The following is a 21,003-nucleotide window of genomic DNA, read 5'->3' as shown; positions in this document are numbered from 1 at the left end:
TACTTCGGCTGAATTGGATGGTCAGGACGTCTTCAGTGCCTTGTCATGCCCCGCGCTTTCCACAAAGCGTTTGCAGATTTGCCTTCGTGGCCGTTGGATCACTCATTTGATCTCGTCCGCATAGTCTGTCGAAGCCGGCTTTGCATGAAAGGATAGGCAAGCTCCTAAGACACCGAGGGTTTGAGAACCATTGGCTACCTTCAACCTGGTTTAGCCGGCCAGTTGCCCTTGGTGTGGCCATTGCGCATGCTACAGCTGCTTGGAGCCACAGGTGAGAGCTGAGTGCCTGGTGGGGACCAAATGTGTACGAGCTACTCCCGAAGGAGCACGACGTGCCCCCCCCCTCCCCCGGTACTACCCCTCCCAGAGCATCCCGAACACTACATGGCCTAGTTACTCTTGAGAATTTAACATGTTGATTATGTGGTTACCTTGAACGTCCTTATTTTAGTTCAAACCGCTATCGTTCTAAACATTTCTCCATATTACTGTTCTTAATTATGGTTCTAAAATCAGCCCGTTTAAACGTTTACTTGAAGACTAAGCTGGTACAAATCAATGTTGGGCACACAGCGAGAGTATGGCTCGAGGTCTTTTTTTTTCATCTATATATTTTCAAAAGCCACAAAACAATGATCGTTTTCAGTGAATAGTTAGATTAGCGTGCTGATAACACAAACAATTTTCCTATAATCGAACTAAGAACCACACATTAACGAGACTAATTTCACAATTGTTATGTTCTCCTACTTTAGATTGGCATGAATTGTCATTACGCAATTTGAATCCGTAGATTGGTATTTCGTGCCAAGCACACAACATAAGAAGCCTCAAACAACCAATATACATACCTATTTCCTATCCTTTCTTAGTACTAAGGTGAGAATATCCCAAGAATTCTTGATATTAAGAAATTTAGATGGGGCCATTTTACTAAACTAATCCTTGTCATATTACCAGTCCTTATAGTCCTATGAAAACGATTCAGAATGACGCTTGTACCTAGCGAATGGGTAATGACTGGGCATGAGAAATATCTTCCTAACACCGATTCCCTTTAACCAACGAAATAATCACTAATATCTTTAAAAACTCATAAGCGAAGAGTAGATAGAAATAACAGATACACTAGGTGTTTTACATTACCTTTCTTAGGCAGCTGCCCAAATCATATTCCGAATCCCGCGAGATATTTTATATCTACAGCCGAATAATAGGGGTTCTATACTTCCAATCTCGCGTCACTGCTCTTACGGGTCATTAAACTCCATATAAGGCTTTGTTTAATGTTACTTTTATTGTCAGAAAAACCTAATATGGAGTATAAAGTCATATGGATTGTAATGGCCTTTTTCAGCAGTGACGCGTTCAGAAGTCATACAAAGCAATTCTCAGTATTTAGTGTTGTTGTGGGTTTAACGCCATATTTCAGCACGCGACAGTCTATTTATAGGCTACACAAGGCGGCCAGTATAACAGGAGGAGGAAGAATCCGCAAAAACTCGGGTAATAACCACGGGAAGCCACTGGCAAGCTTTCTTACATGCCTACCTACGCCAAGCCCGAACTTGTATCGATGCGGACAAAAGTGAGATTGCAGTGATCTGTAGGGTGAAATATTTAGACCACTCGGCCACCCGTGGGTCCCTCAAGATTTAGGGAACTGTATCTCTGTAAACGTAGAAGTCATATATCTGAATCAGAACGATCAACAGTGTGCGTGTGTGTGTGTGTGTGTGTGTGTGTGTGTCTGTTTCTCTCTGCGTGTTTAATTTTAACTTAGCGTTAATAGTTTATAGTGATGTCTATCACTTGGTTGTCATGTTGCATCATGCCCAATCCAGTTACATTATCCTGACACGAGGTCGACCAATACTAACACTTACCTCTTAATGATGAATGCCTATCGAGTAAGCAGCTAGTACCATTTTTATAAGTCTTTGGAATGACTCAGACAGGGTTCGAACCTGCGACCTCCTGCATCGCATCCGAGGCGGACGCTCTAACCAAATAGGCCACGGAGCGGTATAACAATCAAATGTTCGAAAGGGATGTTAGCTATGAGAGTCAACCACGCTGACAATTACTGCGGATATCGATTGGAAAAACAATCCAAACTGCATTATTTACTGGTAAAGTTCATACCCGATCAATCAGTAATCAGTCAATACAGAGATTATTTCCTAAAGGACAACCGATCAATGCTGTATGTGCTTCTTTCAAAGCTAAGGTGTTTTATCTAGCTTCAAAAGCGATTTGAACAAAGCAAGCAAGTAGCATACTGCTATGTGATGTTATTTATGCCCTATAAATGTTGAATTTCAACCCCACATAGAGACAGACAGACACACAGCGACAGACAGACAAACAGAGACAGAGAATAAGATTTACCATAGTAGCCAGTTTTACATATACAGCCACACAAAGTTGAATTCCAAACGCCGTGGACACAGGGTCCAGTACATGAACTACCTGTAGAATACATTGAAAAAAAAATATAATATAATGGAATATATGAAATGCATAGTTTGCCAACTGGGCCAGTACAATTTGGCATGTGATATTATTTAAATGGAATGTAATGGTTACCAAAAAAAGTATACATTTAAATGTTGACGACCCCACCCTCACCCTTACACCCACTGTAAACCCTCAGTTTCGTAACAGATTCTCCATGCATCAGTTTAACCACTCCACTAATGAAATGTTTCCTACGTTACTGATGACTGCAGAGTTACACCAGAATGTGTGTATTATGGTGAAAACTACAAAGTTGTCAAAGCGTCAGAAGAAGACAAGCATTTAACTCAAGGTGGTATTACGTAATAATTCACACTTAGATGGCCTGGCAATTTTTAGTCATATCGCTCAGATTTTGCATTAACAATGATCGAATACCAGTTGGTAATAGGTGAGTCGTGTTGATTCGTCCATTAAAACAAACAGGACACAACTTACCGACACTGGATAATGGAGTCGAATATCCATAGTACACACCCGTATTGTTGTTGGTTGATCTTTGGTACAGCTACAAAAGACACAAATCGGTTTGAGAGGAAGGATAGTAGTAGTGGTAGCAGTAGTAGTAGAAGTAGCAACAGTAGTAGTAATATGGAAAAATAGACTACTGTTGTACACCTACATTCCTTACTAGAGGATTGTTAAAAGTATTGAATTTATTACCATAAATTGTTGACTTCCTTATCACAATCAATAGGATGTCATTTATGTAACACATGGAACATCCAACCTGTCTGCAGTTCATCGAGAAATATTGACACAGGAGGCCTATAGTTTACTTTTGGCTTTACATCAAGGAGTAGTACCTGTATCGATATCATGGATGGTGAGAAAAGTATGAGCATGTCTTCTACCAACGTGAACAAAAGATATGTTATTTACTTGACCTTACTGTACTGAATTGAATTCGACTCCCACCCATGAGACATGTTACCTTTTGTTAATGAAACCTTGATTCAGAAGCTTTAACCTGGAGTGTTGTTGTTGTTGTTGTAGGGTTTAACGCCATTTTTCAGCACACGATCGGCTATACATGGCGGCCAGTATTAATGGTGGAGGAAGAACCCGGGAAAACCCCGGAAAGAACCACCGACCCACGAGAAACTACTGGCAAGCTTTCTCACATACCCACATTGGCTGAATCCAAGACACGAACCTACGCAGACAGAGGTGAGATGGCAGTGATCCGTAACGGAGAGCGCTTTAAACCACTCGGCCACTCATGCCCATTAACCTGGAGTGATTTTGAGGCAAATATTATATTTCTTTTAAGAATGCTGATCATATAAAAAGTTTGACTTTTCCTGTAAAGACTGTGCCTTAACTGTTATCTTTTATTTCATACCTTTTGAATACATTTTACATCAGGTTAACTTCTATATTGTATCATAAAGGAAGTATATGATTACTTAATTCAAAAGGGTGAATCTTTCTAAATATTTCACCAGTATTTACCTTTATCATTTTTACTACGTAAATTTCACTTGGCACAGTAGTCATGCGATAGAAATAATTCTTCTTGTTAAGCTTTAGGGTCATAGCTCGTGGTACAGAGCATGAAGTACTAATATTAGGCCTGGAAAATTTTTACTGATGAGTCATACAAATTTGCAGCCAGAAAAGCCATGCAAGTGTTAAATTAACAGAATTGGATGATGTGTGATTATGAAGTGATTGGATAAAAAGTATTGCGGTATTTGCACGTCTAAGAACCCTGCAGTTCAAAACGACTGTTGTATTGATGTCTTTGGAAAGAGAGGAAACATCGACCGCAGGCCGTGCTCACGTAGAAGTTGTTTGATTTGTTCGGTAGTGTGACCATTTGCGTATAACATAATATTCTGTCGTTTGACCTTCGACCACGGCTTTATGAGCGGATATGATACTAGTAGTGTTTGTAGCTTGACTTACTTTTATGAGAACAGGTTGTGTTATAGGTCCAGCGGCATACAGGTACTGGCTAGCAAACAAGAATGTCCAAAAGGTGCCAGCGAAGCTTGTCGGATTACTTTGACTGTCGAATATAAATGAAGTGGTAACCCAAGAGGCTAAGACTGCTTGATTGTCCTTCGACCACAACTCTGTGAATATTAAAACGGTATGACAAAATACAGGCAAGACAACAAAGAATTATTTTTCAAATTTACCATAATTTTATCATTTTAAATGTCCGAAACGAACAACAGTTCTCTTTATAAAAAAAAAATCATTTAAACTGACCATATATCTTTCTAGGCAGTCATAGCAAAATATATGAACAGTCGGAGACAGCGTGATGATAAAACAGATAATAAATAGCACAAATATGAAAGGTATATAACAAATGTCCACTGACGTTGTCATTTAAAAATAATTGACTATTTGTAATACACACGCTTTATGCAGAAAATATATAATTTTATGGTTGATGAGTAGAAAATAGTAACTTTAATATATCATCAAGAACAATTTTATTACACGGTAAGCAGGGAAATTAGTTACTTGTATATTTCTTCTCTTTTGTTCTTTCTTACATATTTAAGATGCAAAAGTGATCCTTTTAATTCACACAAGAAAGACACAAATAACGTATCATGTAATACAGCATCAGAGAACCAAAACATACTGTGCAACGCAAGCTGACTGTGTACTAACTACAAAAAAAATGACTTCAAGCAAAAATTGAGAAAGGTATCGCCTTGAAGGTGATGAATTTATTCTTGAGGACGGTATTCAACTCGTCATCATTCTTACATTTTGCGATGTCCGATTAGGTTCTACAAGATAGGTATCATTCGTGTTTTTTTGTTTTCTTGTCTGTTTATTTGGGGTTTCTTTAGTTTTCTTGTATCAATATTCATGGAATCCCCATAGGGTCGTTGAAGACCGAGAAGACATATCTGTTCGACATTCCTTCATAACACACCATCCCCAAAAACTTGCAAATATTCAGTTGCAATTTAAAATTTCTCTTGTGATGGCATTTATCCGGTACGTTGTCTTTACTTAATCCTTCTCCGGGGCTAATCGCGCCAGATCAACTGTGTAAAAGAAATGATCTTCCTGCAAGAGAACTAACTCTTAATATTTGTTGAGAAGTAACCACTTTAGCGAATCTTTCAGCAAAATATATGTCCTTCTTAGGAATAAAGCTACTATCATGTGTTTGGGAGGCGAGTACGCAGAATTACCCACATTCTGGTCTGTGTTTGAATTATATGCAATAAAACAATACAGACGGGTTAAAAACTCCCCTTACGCACATCCTTGTTTTTATCACTGAGAATGGATAATACAAATATGAGCAAAACATAACGTCATAATTCTCTTCTTGGAAACATTTTCTCTTCTCTACGACTGGATTGCATGTTTTCAGTCAACACGCACACGCGAGCGCGCGAAATAAAAGTGCAGTTATTTCCCTCACATGCAGACCGTGAAAGGATCGGTACAACACACCAGGGCGTGAATTGCGCATGAAAATTCCATAGTGATACACCTTGACCAACACAACTGCACACGCATTTTTATCTAGAAGTGTGTGCTCAAAACTGTAGGTAAAATGACCATCATAGACCTTAAGCTGCCTGCGCATATCAAATTTTACGCTGGTCGCGTGCTTAGAAAAGAAAGCGTAAAATGACGACTAACCTATATAGACCTGCTGCATATTACCCCATGTGAAGTAGAACTGTATGTTGTAAGTTCCATTCGGGAGCCAGGCAATATCTGTCCTATTATCTGCAATAATAATAGTAGTAGTAGTAGTAGTAATAATAATAATAATAATGATAATAATAATATCACCGAACAACATCAGCAGCATGATAAAATACACTGGAATGGATACTTCGGGGACTTTCTCAATGCATCTTAATAGAAGATCTACAGAACATTGGCACGAAGGAAAAATATTTGGTGCGATAATGCAAATGCAGAGAAAACACCCGTAGTAAAAAGGATTACTGCTCATAGAACAACCAGATGAATGAATCCCTTTTCTTGCAAGCACTAATACATTTGTCCACTATTTACGTAATATATATACACACATATGGCATATGATATAATTGTTTGGTTCCTGTAGCGTTCATTAGAGATTGTTAAGTTCATGGACTCTTCGGAGTTCATTAAAAAAATGATAGACAGAATGTTCTGGTCCCTGCGGTGTTCATTGGAGAGAGTTAAGTCTTTCGTCCCTTAAGTGTTCGTCATATATGGGCATAATTTTCTGTTTCCTTTTGATTTCCTTATATATTGCTAAAGGTGTGGTCCCTGCCGTGTTCATCACAGATGAACAAAATGGAGTGATCTCTTCACTGTTTATTACAGATGATTAATTGTGTGGTTCATTCATTACAGATGGTCAATTGTGTGGTCCCTTCAATGTTTCTTATAGATTATTGACTTTGTGGCATCCTCAATGTGGCCACCCCAATCATGTTTGAGCAGGATCCCTATACGCACTTGTCTGGCCTTATATCCGTTCTGCTAACATCGCGTTAGGTAGATGTATATAAAATTGCAATTACGTTATTCACACGGGGGCGGGGGAATTATAAAATAAAATAAAAAGTGTTTACTTGTCTTAGTGATTTCTGAAATAAGGTCGGAAACTAAGTCAAAAATAGAAACAGTGTTTCTATTATTAGGTGTTTATGAAAAGAGTCAGGTCAATTTGAATTTTCTGGAAAATATCAGATTCCTAATAAACAAAATTACATTATTTTGACATGTAATGAAATAAAAAATAAAAAGATTTTAAGACTTACAAAACAATTAAACTAAATCAAATATAAATTAAATAAAATATACATAATGTATGTATGCATGTATGTATGTATGTATGTATGTATGTATGTATGTATGTATGTATGTATGTATGTATGTCGTCACCTTGAGTGGTTGGATTTGTAAATACTCCGTCATAAACTTGACATGTGGAGTTATTGCCACCACACACTCCGCATCCATCGTAAATCGACATATTTACGTTGGAATTATCACAGCCAAAACCCTGTAACAAACAAAAGGGGAATACATGTTGTTATATCATGTCGTACCGTGTAATTGTCTAATCGTTCGATAAAAGAATAATATTTTTATTTTAAAACTTACAAGTAAAAATTTATAATTTGGGCAAGAAAACCGCATAACAAGGAATAATCGTACTCCTTTATATGACGTCGCTAATTTTCATCGGGAAGAGCAACCAGTGTGAGACTCTGGCGAAAGTGCCTGATATCTCAGCTGACTAATATGAATTGTGTCTCATAACACAATTAATTTCTAAACAGGTTTTTTGTGTCTGCTGATGAAACCGTGTGTTTATTTTGTTACGTACACATCACCTCTTGATAACTCCTATGTCTTTATGAAGTGCGATAAATTGAACCAACCTGTAATAGTTCTCTTTTCAACTAGTTAACCAGTCTCAATATTTTGAGTTCTTAATCAGTGTAATATCAGACGACATGTCTTACAATTTATATGCAACATTTTAAGTACATCATCATGTCCTTATCGATATTTCCCAAGCAAGTATTATTACCACGGCAAATCGGTAGACTTGTGTACCGGTGAGAAATCAGAAAAGACTCAGTGACATCACTGTGTGACAATCAAGGTCGCTACCTTCATCCACACTTCCCACATGAGATTTGTGACCAATTAATTAAAAATTGATGCGAAGATGTGAAGATCTGGAAGAATTTAATTTTCCCTCTTCCATGAAAAGAGTTCTTTGAACGCACGTTATGAAGAGTAGTGTTGATAATTTTGAGATACCTTACGCTTATAGACATCGATATTTAGAGATTTTGGTAAACCATTATATGTTTTGAATTTTGAATATTTCCAGAAAATAAAAACTCAATTATTATTCGCGAGCGAAATTATTTTTACCCTAAAAGCAACAAGAAAAAACACATCGTCATTTGAACAGACTTAACATAGCCAAACCTGTCTTATGTTGTCACCTACGTGAAGTGAGAAATGTGGCCCATTGAATCAGGTGGTTTTTAACACATTAACCCCTAGCGACGACTTTACGGGGCAGGAGGCAGTAGCCTACTGCCGAGCTCTGTAGCGTCATGGTCATACATGATACACTAAAGTGGATGGTATTATAGAAAGGTAGACAGATGTAGTTATACAATGATACCAAATAATCTGGAATATCTAGTTGCACTACAAAATACAGATAGAAAAACCTCATTTTCTGGACCCGACTTTTTTTAATGCAAAATTCGTCCGTGGTCGGAATCCCATTTTGTGTCCAGATTTTAGACTTTTTGGTCTAGATCTGAGGCAAACCGGTATGAACTGCAAACAGACGGATGAGCCTTTGCAAAAAGTAGGATAAGATGGGCATTTAGAATAAAGAGTGGTCTCCATACGAAAATAATGGCTCCGTTTAGCTATAAAAAAAGCAAAAAAAAAAAAATTTTACCCTTCTGCTCTTGCCCGAGTCAAATAGCCAACGAAAAATGATGTTTCTAACACAACTAGGCAGTATGTTATTGAAAGATGACCGGGGATTTGGTGTTTTCGAGTCTATTCAGAAATAGCTTTCAAAATGTGTTTCCTACTCTATTTTCAGGCAAAAATGGCAAAACCTCCAGGGGTTAATGTGTTAACAGAAGTTTCTTTCAATAACAATTTGATTCACAAGATCTGGAAAGATTAGGTATTTGAAGACCGGCGACTCCTTAATACATATACCATTTATGACAGATTCGGAAGATGACAATCCATCCCTCAACGGTCTAAATATAAATAATGCACGAATTATTAGTCCAACAGTGTTAGCACACTTCACAGTATCACTGCGTGCAGGATCCATTAACACCGCACACCAATCTAAACATAATTCTCTTCATCCCTGTAGACAGGCTCCATTCACACTGGATAACAACCTAAACAAACTTGAGAGTATCCATACATACAGTCTCCATACACACCGAACAACGATCTAAACATACATTACACTATCGGAAGCCCTCTCAGCTACGGATCACTGCCATCTCACCTCTGTCTGCGTGGGTTCGAGTCTGCGTGGGTTCGAGTCTCGGATTCAGCCAATGTGGGTATGTGAGAAAGCTTGCCAGTAGCTTCTCGTGGATCGGCGGTTCTTTCCGGGGATTTCCCGGGTTCTTCCTCCACCATTAATACTGGCCGCCATGTATAGCCTATCGTGTGCTGAAAAATGGCGTTAAACCCTACAACAACAACAACAATACACTATCCCTATAGTCAGACTCCATGAACACCGGACAACGATCTAATCACGTTTCGTGGTATCCCTGTACACAGGCTCCATGCACACAGGACAACAATCTAAACATACTTCTCATTATTATTGTACACAGGCTCCATAAATACCGGATAAAAAATGTACATACACGTCACAGTAACCATGTACACAGACAGGCTCCGTGTACAACGGACAAGGATCTAAACATACTTCACAGTATCTCTGTACACAGGCTCCATACACAACTGACAACAATCTAAACATACTTTCGCAATATGCCTGTACACAGGCTCCAGAGACACAGGACAGCAATCAAAGCATACTTCGCAGTATCCATGCACACAGGCACCATACACACCGGAAAACAATCAAAACATAATTTACAGTATCCATGTACACAGACTCATTACACACCGGACAACAATCTAAACATACTTCACAATATCCCTGTACACAGGCTCCATATACACCGGACACCCGGGGATAGCCATTTGTATCTGCAATGTTGCGTGTTGCTGTTGACGTGCACGGAGTCCCGTCCGGCATGAGGCCATATCTCTGATTAGCGGGGGAAGTGTACCCACTACGGACTTTGCACAGTACCTCACATTGCCCATGAGCTTAGGGAAATGAAATATTACATTAGTTAACTGCAATAATATCATAAACGACAAAATTCAATGGAATTTTTATGGCTGCAGAGCCATTTTGGCATAAACCATTTATCAATAAGGCTTTTATTGTTCACTTTAAGAAAATGTACAAAAATCAGAAAGTAAGAGGCACGCTTTACAGTTCAAATTGCATTATTTGAAAGAGCGCGCAATTGTCATTTTAACTCGTTTTGATCATATACAAATTAGGAAATATAAAGAATGATTGTATTAGTTTTGCATTTTACTTCAGTTTATATTTCTTGACACTAGTGTTAGTAAATAAACATCAAAAAAGGCATTTTTTAAAACAACTTTCTGAATTTGTCTGTTTGTCTTTCCTTTCGTTTGTATGGGGTTTTTTTTCTTTCTTGTTTATGATGCATCATCTTGTCATCTGACTTAGAAAGAGTTCCTTTGATCCCATAGGTGCCGATCAATCGGATCGCTTTTCGTTACTTTTCTCTGCATGTATTTATGTAGCACTCCTTGCCACTATAGTAAAACATGTAGCTGAAACAACACTCCTTACCACTATATTAAAGCATGTAGTAGAAACAACCCTCCTTACCACTATAGCAAAACATGTATTATAAACTACCCTCCTTACCACTATAGTTAAACATGTGTTATAAACTACCCTCCTTATCACTATAGTTAAACATGTACTAGAAACAACCCTCCTTACCACTATAGTTAAACATGTACTAGAAACAAATCTCCTTACCACTATAGTAAAACAAGTAGTAGAAACAACCCTCCCTACCACTATAGTGAAACTTGTCACCGGTTCCATCATACACAGTGGAATTTAACAGTCCATTATCTACCAGACGTTCACAGGTTTCTCCCGCTCTCTGCTTTTTCAGGTCACTTGAGTCATTCCCACAGGGCTGAAGTGAGTAGTTATTATTATTGTTGTTATTATTATTATTATTATTATTATTATTATTATTATTATTATTATTATTTATATTACTATTATTATAATCATTATTATTATTAGTAGTAGTAGTAGTAGTACCATCATCATCATTATCATTATTAATAATAATAATATTATTAGTAGTAGTAGTAGTAGTAGTAGTAGTAGAAGAAGAAGAAGTAGTAGTAGTATTTTGATTTAATTTTGGAGACAGATTTTGTAGCAAACAACGTATTGTTTCTGTTCGTGTGCATCATCGCTTGTTTATATATATATATATATATATATATATATATATATATATATATATATATATATATATATATATATATATATATATATATATATGGATAGATAGAGAGTTTAGCTTGTATAACTCAAGCATGTATTTTAATCTAAATAACTTGCTTTTTAGTCTTGTTATCGAATAGCATCACCTTGGATAACTCGAAATAACTGAAAACACCTTGGATAACTCGAAATAACTGAAAACTCAAACCATAGGTAAAGACACAAAGCGCTTCAACTTTTCCAAGTTTTATATAAACCACTAAACAACACATATATCTATGCATGAAGAAATATGGGCTGTGTCGGCTGCTTCTGTGTGTCCATGAGAAAGGCAGTTAGCTCCCATTTCTTAAGCACGATGTAGCTAATAATGTTTTAAAACTGTCGATGCCTACCTACCTACCTACCTACATACATACATACATACATATATGCGTGCGTGCTTGCGTACATACATACATACATACGTAACGTTTTTTATATTTATGTATGTGAAATATATGTGAATTGTACCATGTGATCTGAAGTATTAGCCTCGAGTTTTCAAGTTGTATTTGACGCACATTGTCACATCACATAATACAAATATAAACGATCTCATAAAATGAAATAAATCAGTTAAAAACAGCGGAATTCGGATCCAACAAGTTATACTCACGTCCGTGTTGCATGCCACAGCGTCGTATTCATGTCCGTTTTCTTTGCACTCCGGAGAAAATTTTGGTCTGGAAATATAAATAGGCATTAGTATGAATGAACAAAAAAGACACAAGAAAGAAAGAACTTCAACAGTAGATATTTTCCCAACTAACAACTTTCTACTGAGGATTCAAAATTTGTTTTAATTTGTATTATCTTTTTACGTACATTAATTGAGCCAATCAAATATAACTACACTAACTGAGCCAATCAAATATCACAACACAAACTGAGCCAATCAAAATATCATTGCATTACATAACATTTCCTTTATAGGTACACTTACCGAGCGAATCAAATATCACTACATTACATTGTGCACCGTAATAGAATCATTCAAAGATTTTGTTTCATTTTTTTCTAAAGATTTTCAAGCAATTGAAAAGGGTTTCTGCAACTAAAGTCTAAACAGAAAATATAATTATATGGAGTTCTTTCTCTTCGCTCAAGCTTAGAGTGACGAAGCAAACATGTATAATATTGTCGGTCTCAGAAAGGTCTCTTGGACTAAGTATGCCATTCATTTTATTCTAATTTTCAGAAAATGCAAGACAACCTGTGATGAACATATAATATTTTGTGTTCATGTAAGTACCTAATACATACAAGACAGTCATGGTATATCTTATTATAGACTGAAATTCGTCATAAATATAAAACGACCAAGGAAATATATAAGGAACTAACGTATTATAGTGATACATTTTACATCAAAACCGGAAACTAGCTGCTAAAGTGCTTATGTCATTTTGTATCCACCCCACCCACACTTTTCAGAAAAATGAGTTGGATTATGACATTCTACCAGTTTGAACGCTTGTATAACTAATGTCGCACATCACGCATTTTTCATAAAAGAGACTTCAAACAGTACGATTTCATTTGGGATCGTCTGTAGTTGTCATATTTGTTATACATTCAATAAAAATAACTAAAGCTATGAAGCTAACATGTCGGAGAATTAGTGCGTGTGCTGGAGCCGAGTGCCACCGAATATCCGTTGATGTTTCTAATGCGACATTTGGATCATACCCTACGACTATTCATTTGCGTTCATTTAGTCACACTTAGATACTTGAGAGATCCCCACCCCATATATATATATATATATATATATATATATATATATATATATATATATATATATATATATATATATATATATATATATATGTTATGTATATTTGATTTAATTTATTTGTTTATTAGGTTTTTTAAAAAATTATTCCATTACTTGCTATTGTAATGTAAATTTATTTACTGGAATAGAGTTTAGTTCTGACTGATTTTTTGTTGTTGACGTAGACAACTTTATAGAAACATTGTATCTAATGCTGACCTAGTTCATGACCTTGATCCAGAACCAGTGATAGTTTTGAAGTAAACATTTTTATAATTCTTTTTCAGGGTAAGATTCATAAAGTAGAATCAATGCCATATTTGGACTACGTGACAAATAACATGTAGCAAGTGTTACAATCTCTGGTTTTTCCATAGGATCAACGCACATCCGGGCATCTGTTTTGCGTTGTAGCTAGATTTATTGTTGATGTTTTGAGTAGTAATAGTTATATTTAACAATGCAATTGAGAAGTTAAAGTGTTTTATGTTGTGTCCAGTTTGGGGCTAGTTTTTTTGTTTAATTTAATTTATTTGGATTGCAAGTTTGTTTTCCTTGGAAATACTCGTGTTCTAAATTAAATCTTGGAGAAGGACAGTTACCAAAATTAACACAGAATTCAAAAACTGGAATATTATTTTCTGTGACTCAACAAATAACTGTTGACACATCTGTACGACGCTGACCAAAGAAAACGTCATCACCTTCCATTTTGGATTTCGTCTCGATTCGAAGTCAGTTTCATTAGAACATTTTATTACTAGGACTTCTATTTTTTAATTCTTGGATTATTTTATTTTTTTTTTTTTTTATTATTTTTAGAATCGTAATTTGTTTTCTTTTCATTTTTACCTTGTTTTTCAAGGGACATAAATTATTTTTTAATGTTTACAAAGCTTGTTGTCTTCACTTTTTTCTTTAACGTTTTGTAAGAGCCTAAACACATAACAATAGATAGATAGATAGATAGATAGATAGATAGATAGATAGATAGATAGATATATAAAGAGGAAGATAAGGAAATAAATAGATAGTATAAATATCACAGAAATTACAAATAACATGGCTTTTAAAGTGTTGGTATAAAGCAAATTGATATACCAAAACTATTGGTATATCAAATTATGATCCGCCCATGGCGCAATACTACGCCTATATGAACATTCTCGCCACTGTGTGCTATCGATTCTAGATCAATTATGAAAGACTACACATTAATCATTAGTGACATGTGAAAAAAACGAAGAAAATAAATGTTAATAATCCTCGTTTTCTAAATAAATTGAATATGGTACATAATTTCATCGGAATCCTATCTGCTTTCTGTCCCCCTCCGTTCTCATGCATAACGGAAAGAAATTACATTGAATTATAGAGTGAGAGAGAAAAAGACTTTGTTGTGGATGAAAACTTAAAATTGAACTTAAACCAAGTAACCTTCAAGAATATGGTTCGTCGTAATGGTGTGTGTGAATTTTCTTGTGATTTATCTACAGCGTTTATATAATCAATGGTACAAAGTTGCAAACCAAGTCGACATTCTAAAATGTATGAAATCACGAGTGTAGAGGATTTTCGTTTGTGTCATCTCACGATATATCTGGATGAATGATGGTAAAAGTCAAGTCAAACCGACTAAAGGATAGGAGAGAGAGAGAGAGAGAGAGAGAGGACACACCCGGGGATGTGAATAGATCATTCACTCGGTCAGTACACAGCTGCATGTAGTAAATATTTATTCCGTTCAAAGGGCAAATATATGTATTTGTATTTCATATAAATAAAATATACGTTTAGTATGTACGCTGTATCAATGATATACCACTCTTTAGATAAATGTTTCATTAAAGGAAACTCGACAAGCCTCATTTCCTTTTAGTGAACAATTTATATATCTTGTGGTATATCACTGATACAGTATATATATATATATATATATATATATATATATATATATATATATATATATATATATATATATATATATATTGGTACGCCGTATCAATGATATAACACGAGATCTATAAATATTTATTATCCCAGTGATTGAACTCCTAGTAACACCACTGCCGAGTGTGTCCACTACAAAATATTGTTCTACTCCTTTTGTGGCTATTTACAATCACCATTGTATTTTGATAATTTAATTGTTTTCTTTTTTGAGTTTCTATTTTTCTTCAGTAAATCAATATAATACACACTTATGATTCAAACATGAAAGACGGTTTTAACGAAGAAAGTAGACAAATATAATCACATGGTTAGCTACGCAATAAACGCTTAGCCATTCGCATATCGTCACATGGAAGTTAATGTGGAATAGAAACTAAGCGAAATAAGAGGCAATAAAATATTTTCAATATATGTACAGTTGATCTAAGTCATCACTCGGCTTTAATAACTGTACTACCGATCATAAAACTCTCTCTCTCTCTCTCTCTCTCTCTCTCTCTCTCTCTGGTCGTTATCGGTTTGACGTTAAAACTAAATCTCTCTCTCATCCTTTGGTCTGTCTGACTTAACTTTCACCATCATTCATAAGTCCAGATACATCGTTGGGTGTCAATACGCTCATCTTTGCATAGATTTTCGCCCGTATCTTCCTACGATGGTCCACAGAGAGAGAGAGAGAGAGAGAGAGACGGGGGAGGGCGGTCTTTTCATATTTACTTAATAACATTTTAGAACATCATAATAGGTTTAAGAAACACAAACAACAAAACAACAAAACATTAAATATATCACAGTACATGTATCACTTAACCGAGAAATTTACCGTTTAATGTCGACAGAGTTTGTAACTGTTTATTATTGATTTTATATCCACTGTACATAAATCCCAAGTAAAGCGCACACATACTGTTACGCCGAACCATATTCTTGACGGTTACTTGGAGTATGTTCAATTTCAAGATTTTCATCCAACCCAAATTCTTTTTCTCCCTCACTGCAGATTTCTGCGTATTTGTTTCCGTTATGCATGAGAGGGGATGGGAAACAGAAAGCAAAAATAATTGCGATAAAATTGTCTACCATATTAAATTTTTTAGAAAACGAGGATTATTAACACTTTGTATTGTTCTTTTTATACGTAACTAATGATTACTGTGTGGAAATCTAGAATTAATAGCACACGGTTGCGATAATGTTTATATATGCGTATTATTTCGCCATTTGGAATATCAATATGCTTTATACCAACACTTTAAATGCCATATTATTTTTAATAAATACATCTATACATACATACATACATACATACATACATACATACATTTTCTGGGCTTGATAATATGAAGTCATTTTTTTTTTTTATCTTACCTCTGTCCTTAGGTCTATTTTTACCCCAAAGGCTTAGCTCCTGGATAATACGAAAGAAGCTATAGAGATCCACCTATTTTAACCCTATGGGTACTTACTGGGTATGAAAAGACCCATTTGTACATGTAACAACATTGGCCCCGGAGTACATACGTAACCCTCATAGACGTAGGCCAGGACAAAAATTCAAAGTTATTGAGACTTGCATCCAATAAACATATATGCATTTACTGGGCATGACAATGCAAATGTGTACATTAAATTTATTTTGGCTCTGGACACTCCCAACCTCTTAGGCCCTAGTCACTGTGTCATTCCTATACACATATATCCATTTAATAGCTGGGTGTCTATAAAAAGATCAATTTTGATAGGCAACTGACATTGTCTGCCTGGTCCATTCTTACCGCCTGGAACTAGAACTTAGGGTCACAGATTTATTGGTGTGGGTGGTACAACGGGGTCCAATGGATACATAGATTACAAACACCCCACCATTCAGAAATATGAAAGCAATAATTTTCAAATGCTTTTTAAAAACTAACACAACAAAAATAAATGTATGATGTTCAAACATAAGAGGGTTTTTCACTTTGCTGTGAGCAGTCAACATGTTCCAAAAACATAGTTTAAGAAAGAGATGTGTGTCAGTACAGTGTCTAATGTAGTAATTGTGAAACATCTATACTTAGGATCTCGGTGGAGAAAAATAAACAAAATAACAAAACAAAACTTAATTTAAGGACAGTACTAACGGATGGTAACTGAAAAGTAACGTAAGAACAAAATCCATTTTTATTATGAAAGATATCACAAGTGAGTGTAACCTCACTTACTTTGGGTTATTGCAGCTTCTCTGTCGATACATCATTCCTCTGCCACATGTCCGGGAGCAGGAGGTCCAGGACCCCCACTGCCCCCAGCCTCCTGGCACCACAGTGAAGAGGGACAAGTCTAGGCCCGTGGTTGCCCAAGTGCCGCAATTCTCATAACCAATGCACACCTTCCCATCTCCACAATAGCGACCAGGTATGGCTGACATGTAGTTAACCATCTTGCCGTACGTAAAGGAACTTCTGTTCATGTCAGCGCAGCTATGCATAGAACAATCCTCCTAAAAGTGCAAGTGGAACATTTATATTTAGTAATCAGTGGCGATGCAGCCTATTCCCACGATTTTACTGTATTATCCCCTACCATCGTCCCTCGTGGCACTGTAACACTTTTCTCTCTTATCGTATTACGAAAAACTTAAGGATAAAACGATTCGCTTACAGACGGGAATCATACGTGATGATCAATATTGGTGTCAATTTCATATATATGCTATACATTGCATCATATCTCTAACATTTTTAATTTTCCATGTTGGCACTATGTTCAGTTTAACAGCAAGTTAACAAATATAAAACATTCAACTCTGGCATTCTTAAAGCTTAAATAATTACCATTGTATATCTGCAAATGCTGTATGCAGTCCGTCCACTGAGTATTGCATCATCACTATGAGAGAGAGAGAGAGAGAGAGAGAGAGAGAGAGAAGAGACAGACAGACAGACAGACATATAGAGATAGAGAAACTATATACCCAGTAAGGAAATTCTCTGAATCTCCATCCAGGTCCATGTAAATATTCACAATATTCATCGTCAGTATGCATCATTCCTGTCGATGTAAAGCATTTTTAATATTCATATTCAATCGTGCTAGAATTATAATTTTACAGTACATACGATAACGTGAAGACCAAAAGGAGTACAACGCAATGAAAAACTATGAAATAAAAAACGCTCGCTTTGCCTACGGCTACCCGTTACCTGGTCTTAATTCGACTTCAACCTTCTTTTTCTGTATGATTACGAATAATGACTTAAAAATGAGAAACTATAAAAAGTATCACCGCAACATGATGGATTTACAAAATTATTTTTCTTTTACGGTCCTTTGACCCATTTCGATTTAAGATCAGATATTATTTTTTAATAATAATAGACACCATGCGACGTCTTCTGGCAATATGTAAATGTTGATGTGGATTTCCATCTAGAAGGAGTAGTGATAACAAGATTTTAAGAAAGCATCTGTGTCGGCTATATTGAATGTTTGGGTATACCCATTTGCATTTACGTCTAACTATATCTCTTATGAAGGCTTCTGGTGAAAACTCATGTCGATATGAGAAGTAGCGATGACAAGATTTTCAAGATGGTTGCAGCTGTGGCCATATTGGACTTCAAAATGTCATCGTTTTCAGATTTTTTAGACCTCTGCGACTGCAATATTGGATGTTCGAGCGGAACTATTTTCAGTTAATACCAAGTAAACTTCATATGAATTCTTTCCGTGAAAACCCCATGCCGATATGATTTCCGTTTTGAAGTAGCAGCGTTGAGAATGTTTCAAGATGGCTGCAGTGGCGGCCATATTGAATACTTCAGCAAAACCATTTTCATTTAGGACCTGCTAAGCCTTATAATGAATGTGTGTGTATGTAATTTTCGTGGCAATCCTCCAAGCAGCTAAAGAGAAATAGCAATAACAAACTTGTTTCTAACTTATGAACGTGAATAATTTAAAAAATATGTCTTATTTTATATGTCTCAGTTACAATTATTACCAAACAACAAGCTCATCTCTTTCATTATATAGAACATTACATGAGTGACCATTTAATTGTTTGATAAAGAATTAAATATTTCAGATTTGGCGCGTTTTGGCGATCAAAAATCTCAATTTGTAAGTTTCGTAGAATATATTAGAAATCAGTAAGAACGCAATATTACATTATCGCGTTAAGACAAGTACGGGTTTTAATCAGCATAAATATTTCTGACTCTGAAGTATAATTGGAAACCGCAGACATTAATTGCTTTTCAGACTCTTATCTCCAAATACTACTTCAACCACACGCTCACAGAAACTGGCTGTTTTTGTTTATGCTTCGTCTTCCAAACAATTGGAAAACATATGGGAAAAAATTATATTCTGAACGCTTGAGATACCTGACTGACACAGTTCTTAATTTTTACTTTAAAATTCAAAGCAAAACTTACTTCCATGACAATTAAAACTGAGACAGACCCCGGGGGTCAAACTGTCTGTGCAAACAGTGGCGTTGTTTATCAGCCATATTTCCGGAGCAGTTTGCCTTACGCCGTTACCTAATTTGGAACATCCTCGTCAATTTCTGACGCGAGTTAAAATAATTTATTCTCTGAACGAGACTCAGGTCTTTTTCCTCACTTTTATGTATCCATACTATTTCACATTTTATGGCAAATTAATTAGAGCTCTTATTAGTCTATTGATTGACGCATCATCTCCGTGAATTAGTAATAGAAACTCTTGAGTGGATCATATTTTATTTATATATACAGTCATGCTACTTACATCAGGAATCAATGAAAACGAACTAAAATAGTTATGACACTTCCACTACATTCTGATATAATTGGTACAGTGTAGCGTCTGCTCACACGATCCTTCATGATGTTATCGGCGTGGTACTCAGAATCTCAGACAAAGTCTCACTATTCTGCATCGAAGCCACTCAAATGGAAAGATCGCAGAAAAAGAAACTAATTTAGAGTGCTACAATTACCAAAGGGAGTACAGTTTTCTCCAGGTGGCACTACACTTCTACATTTACAGCAAAGTGGTCGAGGAGCTAGCCTACCAAGGGCATGTAAGACAGTGTGCAGTGTCTGATCTTTTTCTAGCTTGCGGAGGAAAAGCCATAATATAACTTGCTTGTCCTTTGCCTGACCAATTGGACCGTTCTCGACCTTTCCCTTCGCATACTTGAAAAAGACATTGGATACAAATAGTAGCCACTTTAAAGTGTCCGCAAGCGCGTGGTTTTTATTTTATTTTAATAACGATATTGACCTTTCAAGCATAGGATGACAGGTGATCACTAAAAGCATCCTAAGCTAACGTTTGAAACTATTGAAACTAAATTATTTCCTAATTTATATTCAACGAAAAGCTACAGGAAATACATTGAAAGTGCAGAGATTTTTCTGATTTTTTAAACGTATTCTAATATAATTTTAAATGCTTATCTTTCATTATGTGGATCTATTTTCGCATATCTAGCCAGATATTTATCCACCAAAACTAAAATAATTTGGGAAGCAACACTACGATCACCGGCAAGTCACATTCAAGCATTCCAAGTTATTCGGCTCGCATTGGAAAGAGAAGAGGACGTTTAGATCACGGACATGTCTTATTCCTG

The 21,003-nt window shown here is 36.0% G+C and overlaps 1 protein-coding gene across 1 annotated transcript in view; it reads right to left on the bottom strand.

Moving 5' to 3' along the window:
- Positions 1-21,003, bottom strand: part of LOC149799151 (A disintegrin and metalloproteinase with thrombospondin motifs 4-like) — a 99,452-nt gene that overhangs the window by 20,491 nt on the left and 57,958 nt on the right. The window contains exons 12-21 of the mRNA XM_089957034.1: positions 18,352-18,428; positions 17,600-17,877; positions 12,282-12,348; positions 11,174-11,300; positions 10,190-10,374; positions 7,396-7,516; positions 6,151-6,240; positions 4,432-4,601; positions 2,959-3,028; positions 2,392-2,472 (exon numbers count right to left, since the gene is read on the bottom strand). Of these exons, the coding sequence (XP_089813160.1) occupies positions 2,392-2,472; positions 2,959-3,028; positions 4,432-4,601; positions 6,151-6,240; positions 7,396-7,516; positions 10,190-10,374; positions 11,174-11,300; positions 12,282-12,348; positions 17,600-17,877; positions 18,352-18,428 (1,266 nt within the window). The remainder of the gene's footprint in view (positions 1-2,391; positions 2,473-2,958; positions 3,029-4,431; positions 4,602-6,150; positions 6,241-7,395; positions 7,517-10,189; positions 10,375-11,173; positions 11,301-12,281; positions 12,349-17,599; positions 17,878-18,351; positions 18,429-21,003) is intronic.

Source organism: Sinohyriopsis cumingii, chromosome 5 (genome assembly GCF_028554795.1).
Source record: "Sinohyriopsis cumingii isolate HCF-2022 chromosome 5, ASM2855479v2, whole genome shotgun sequence".
In the NCBI taxonomy this organism is placed as follows: domain Eukaryota; kingdom Metazoa; phylum Mollusca; class Bivalvia; order Unionida; family Unionidae; genus Sinohyriopsis; species Sinohyriopsis cumingii.
This window is presented reverse-complemented; position numbering and strand designations above follow the sequence as displayed.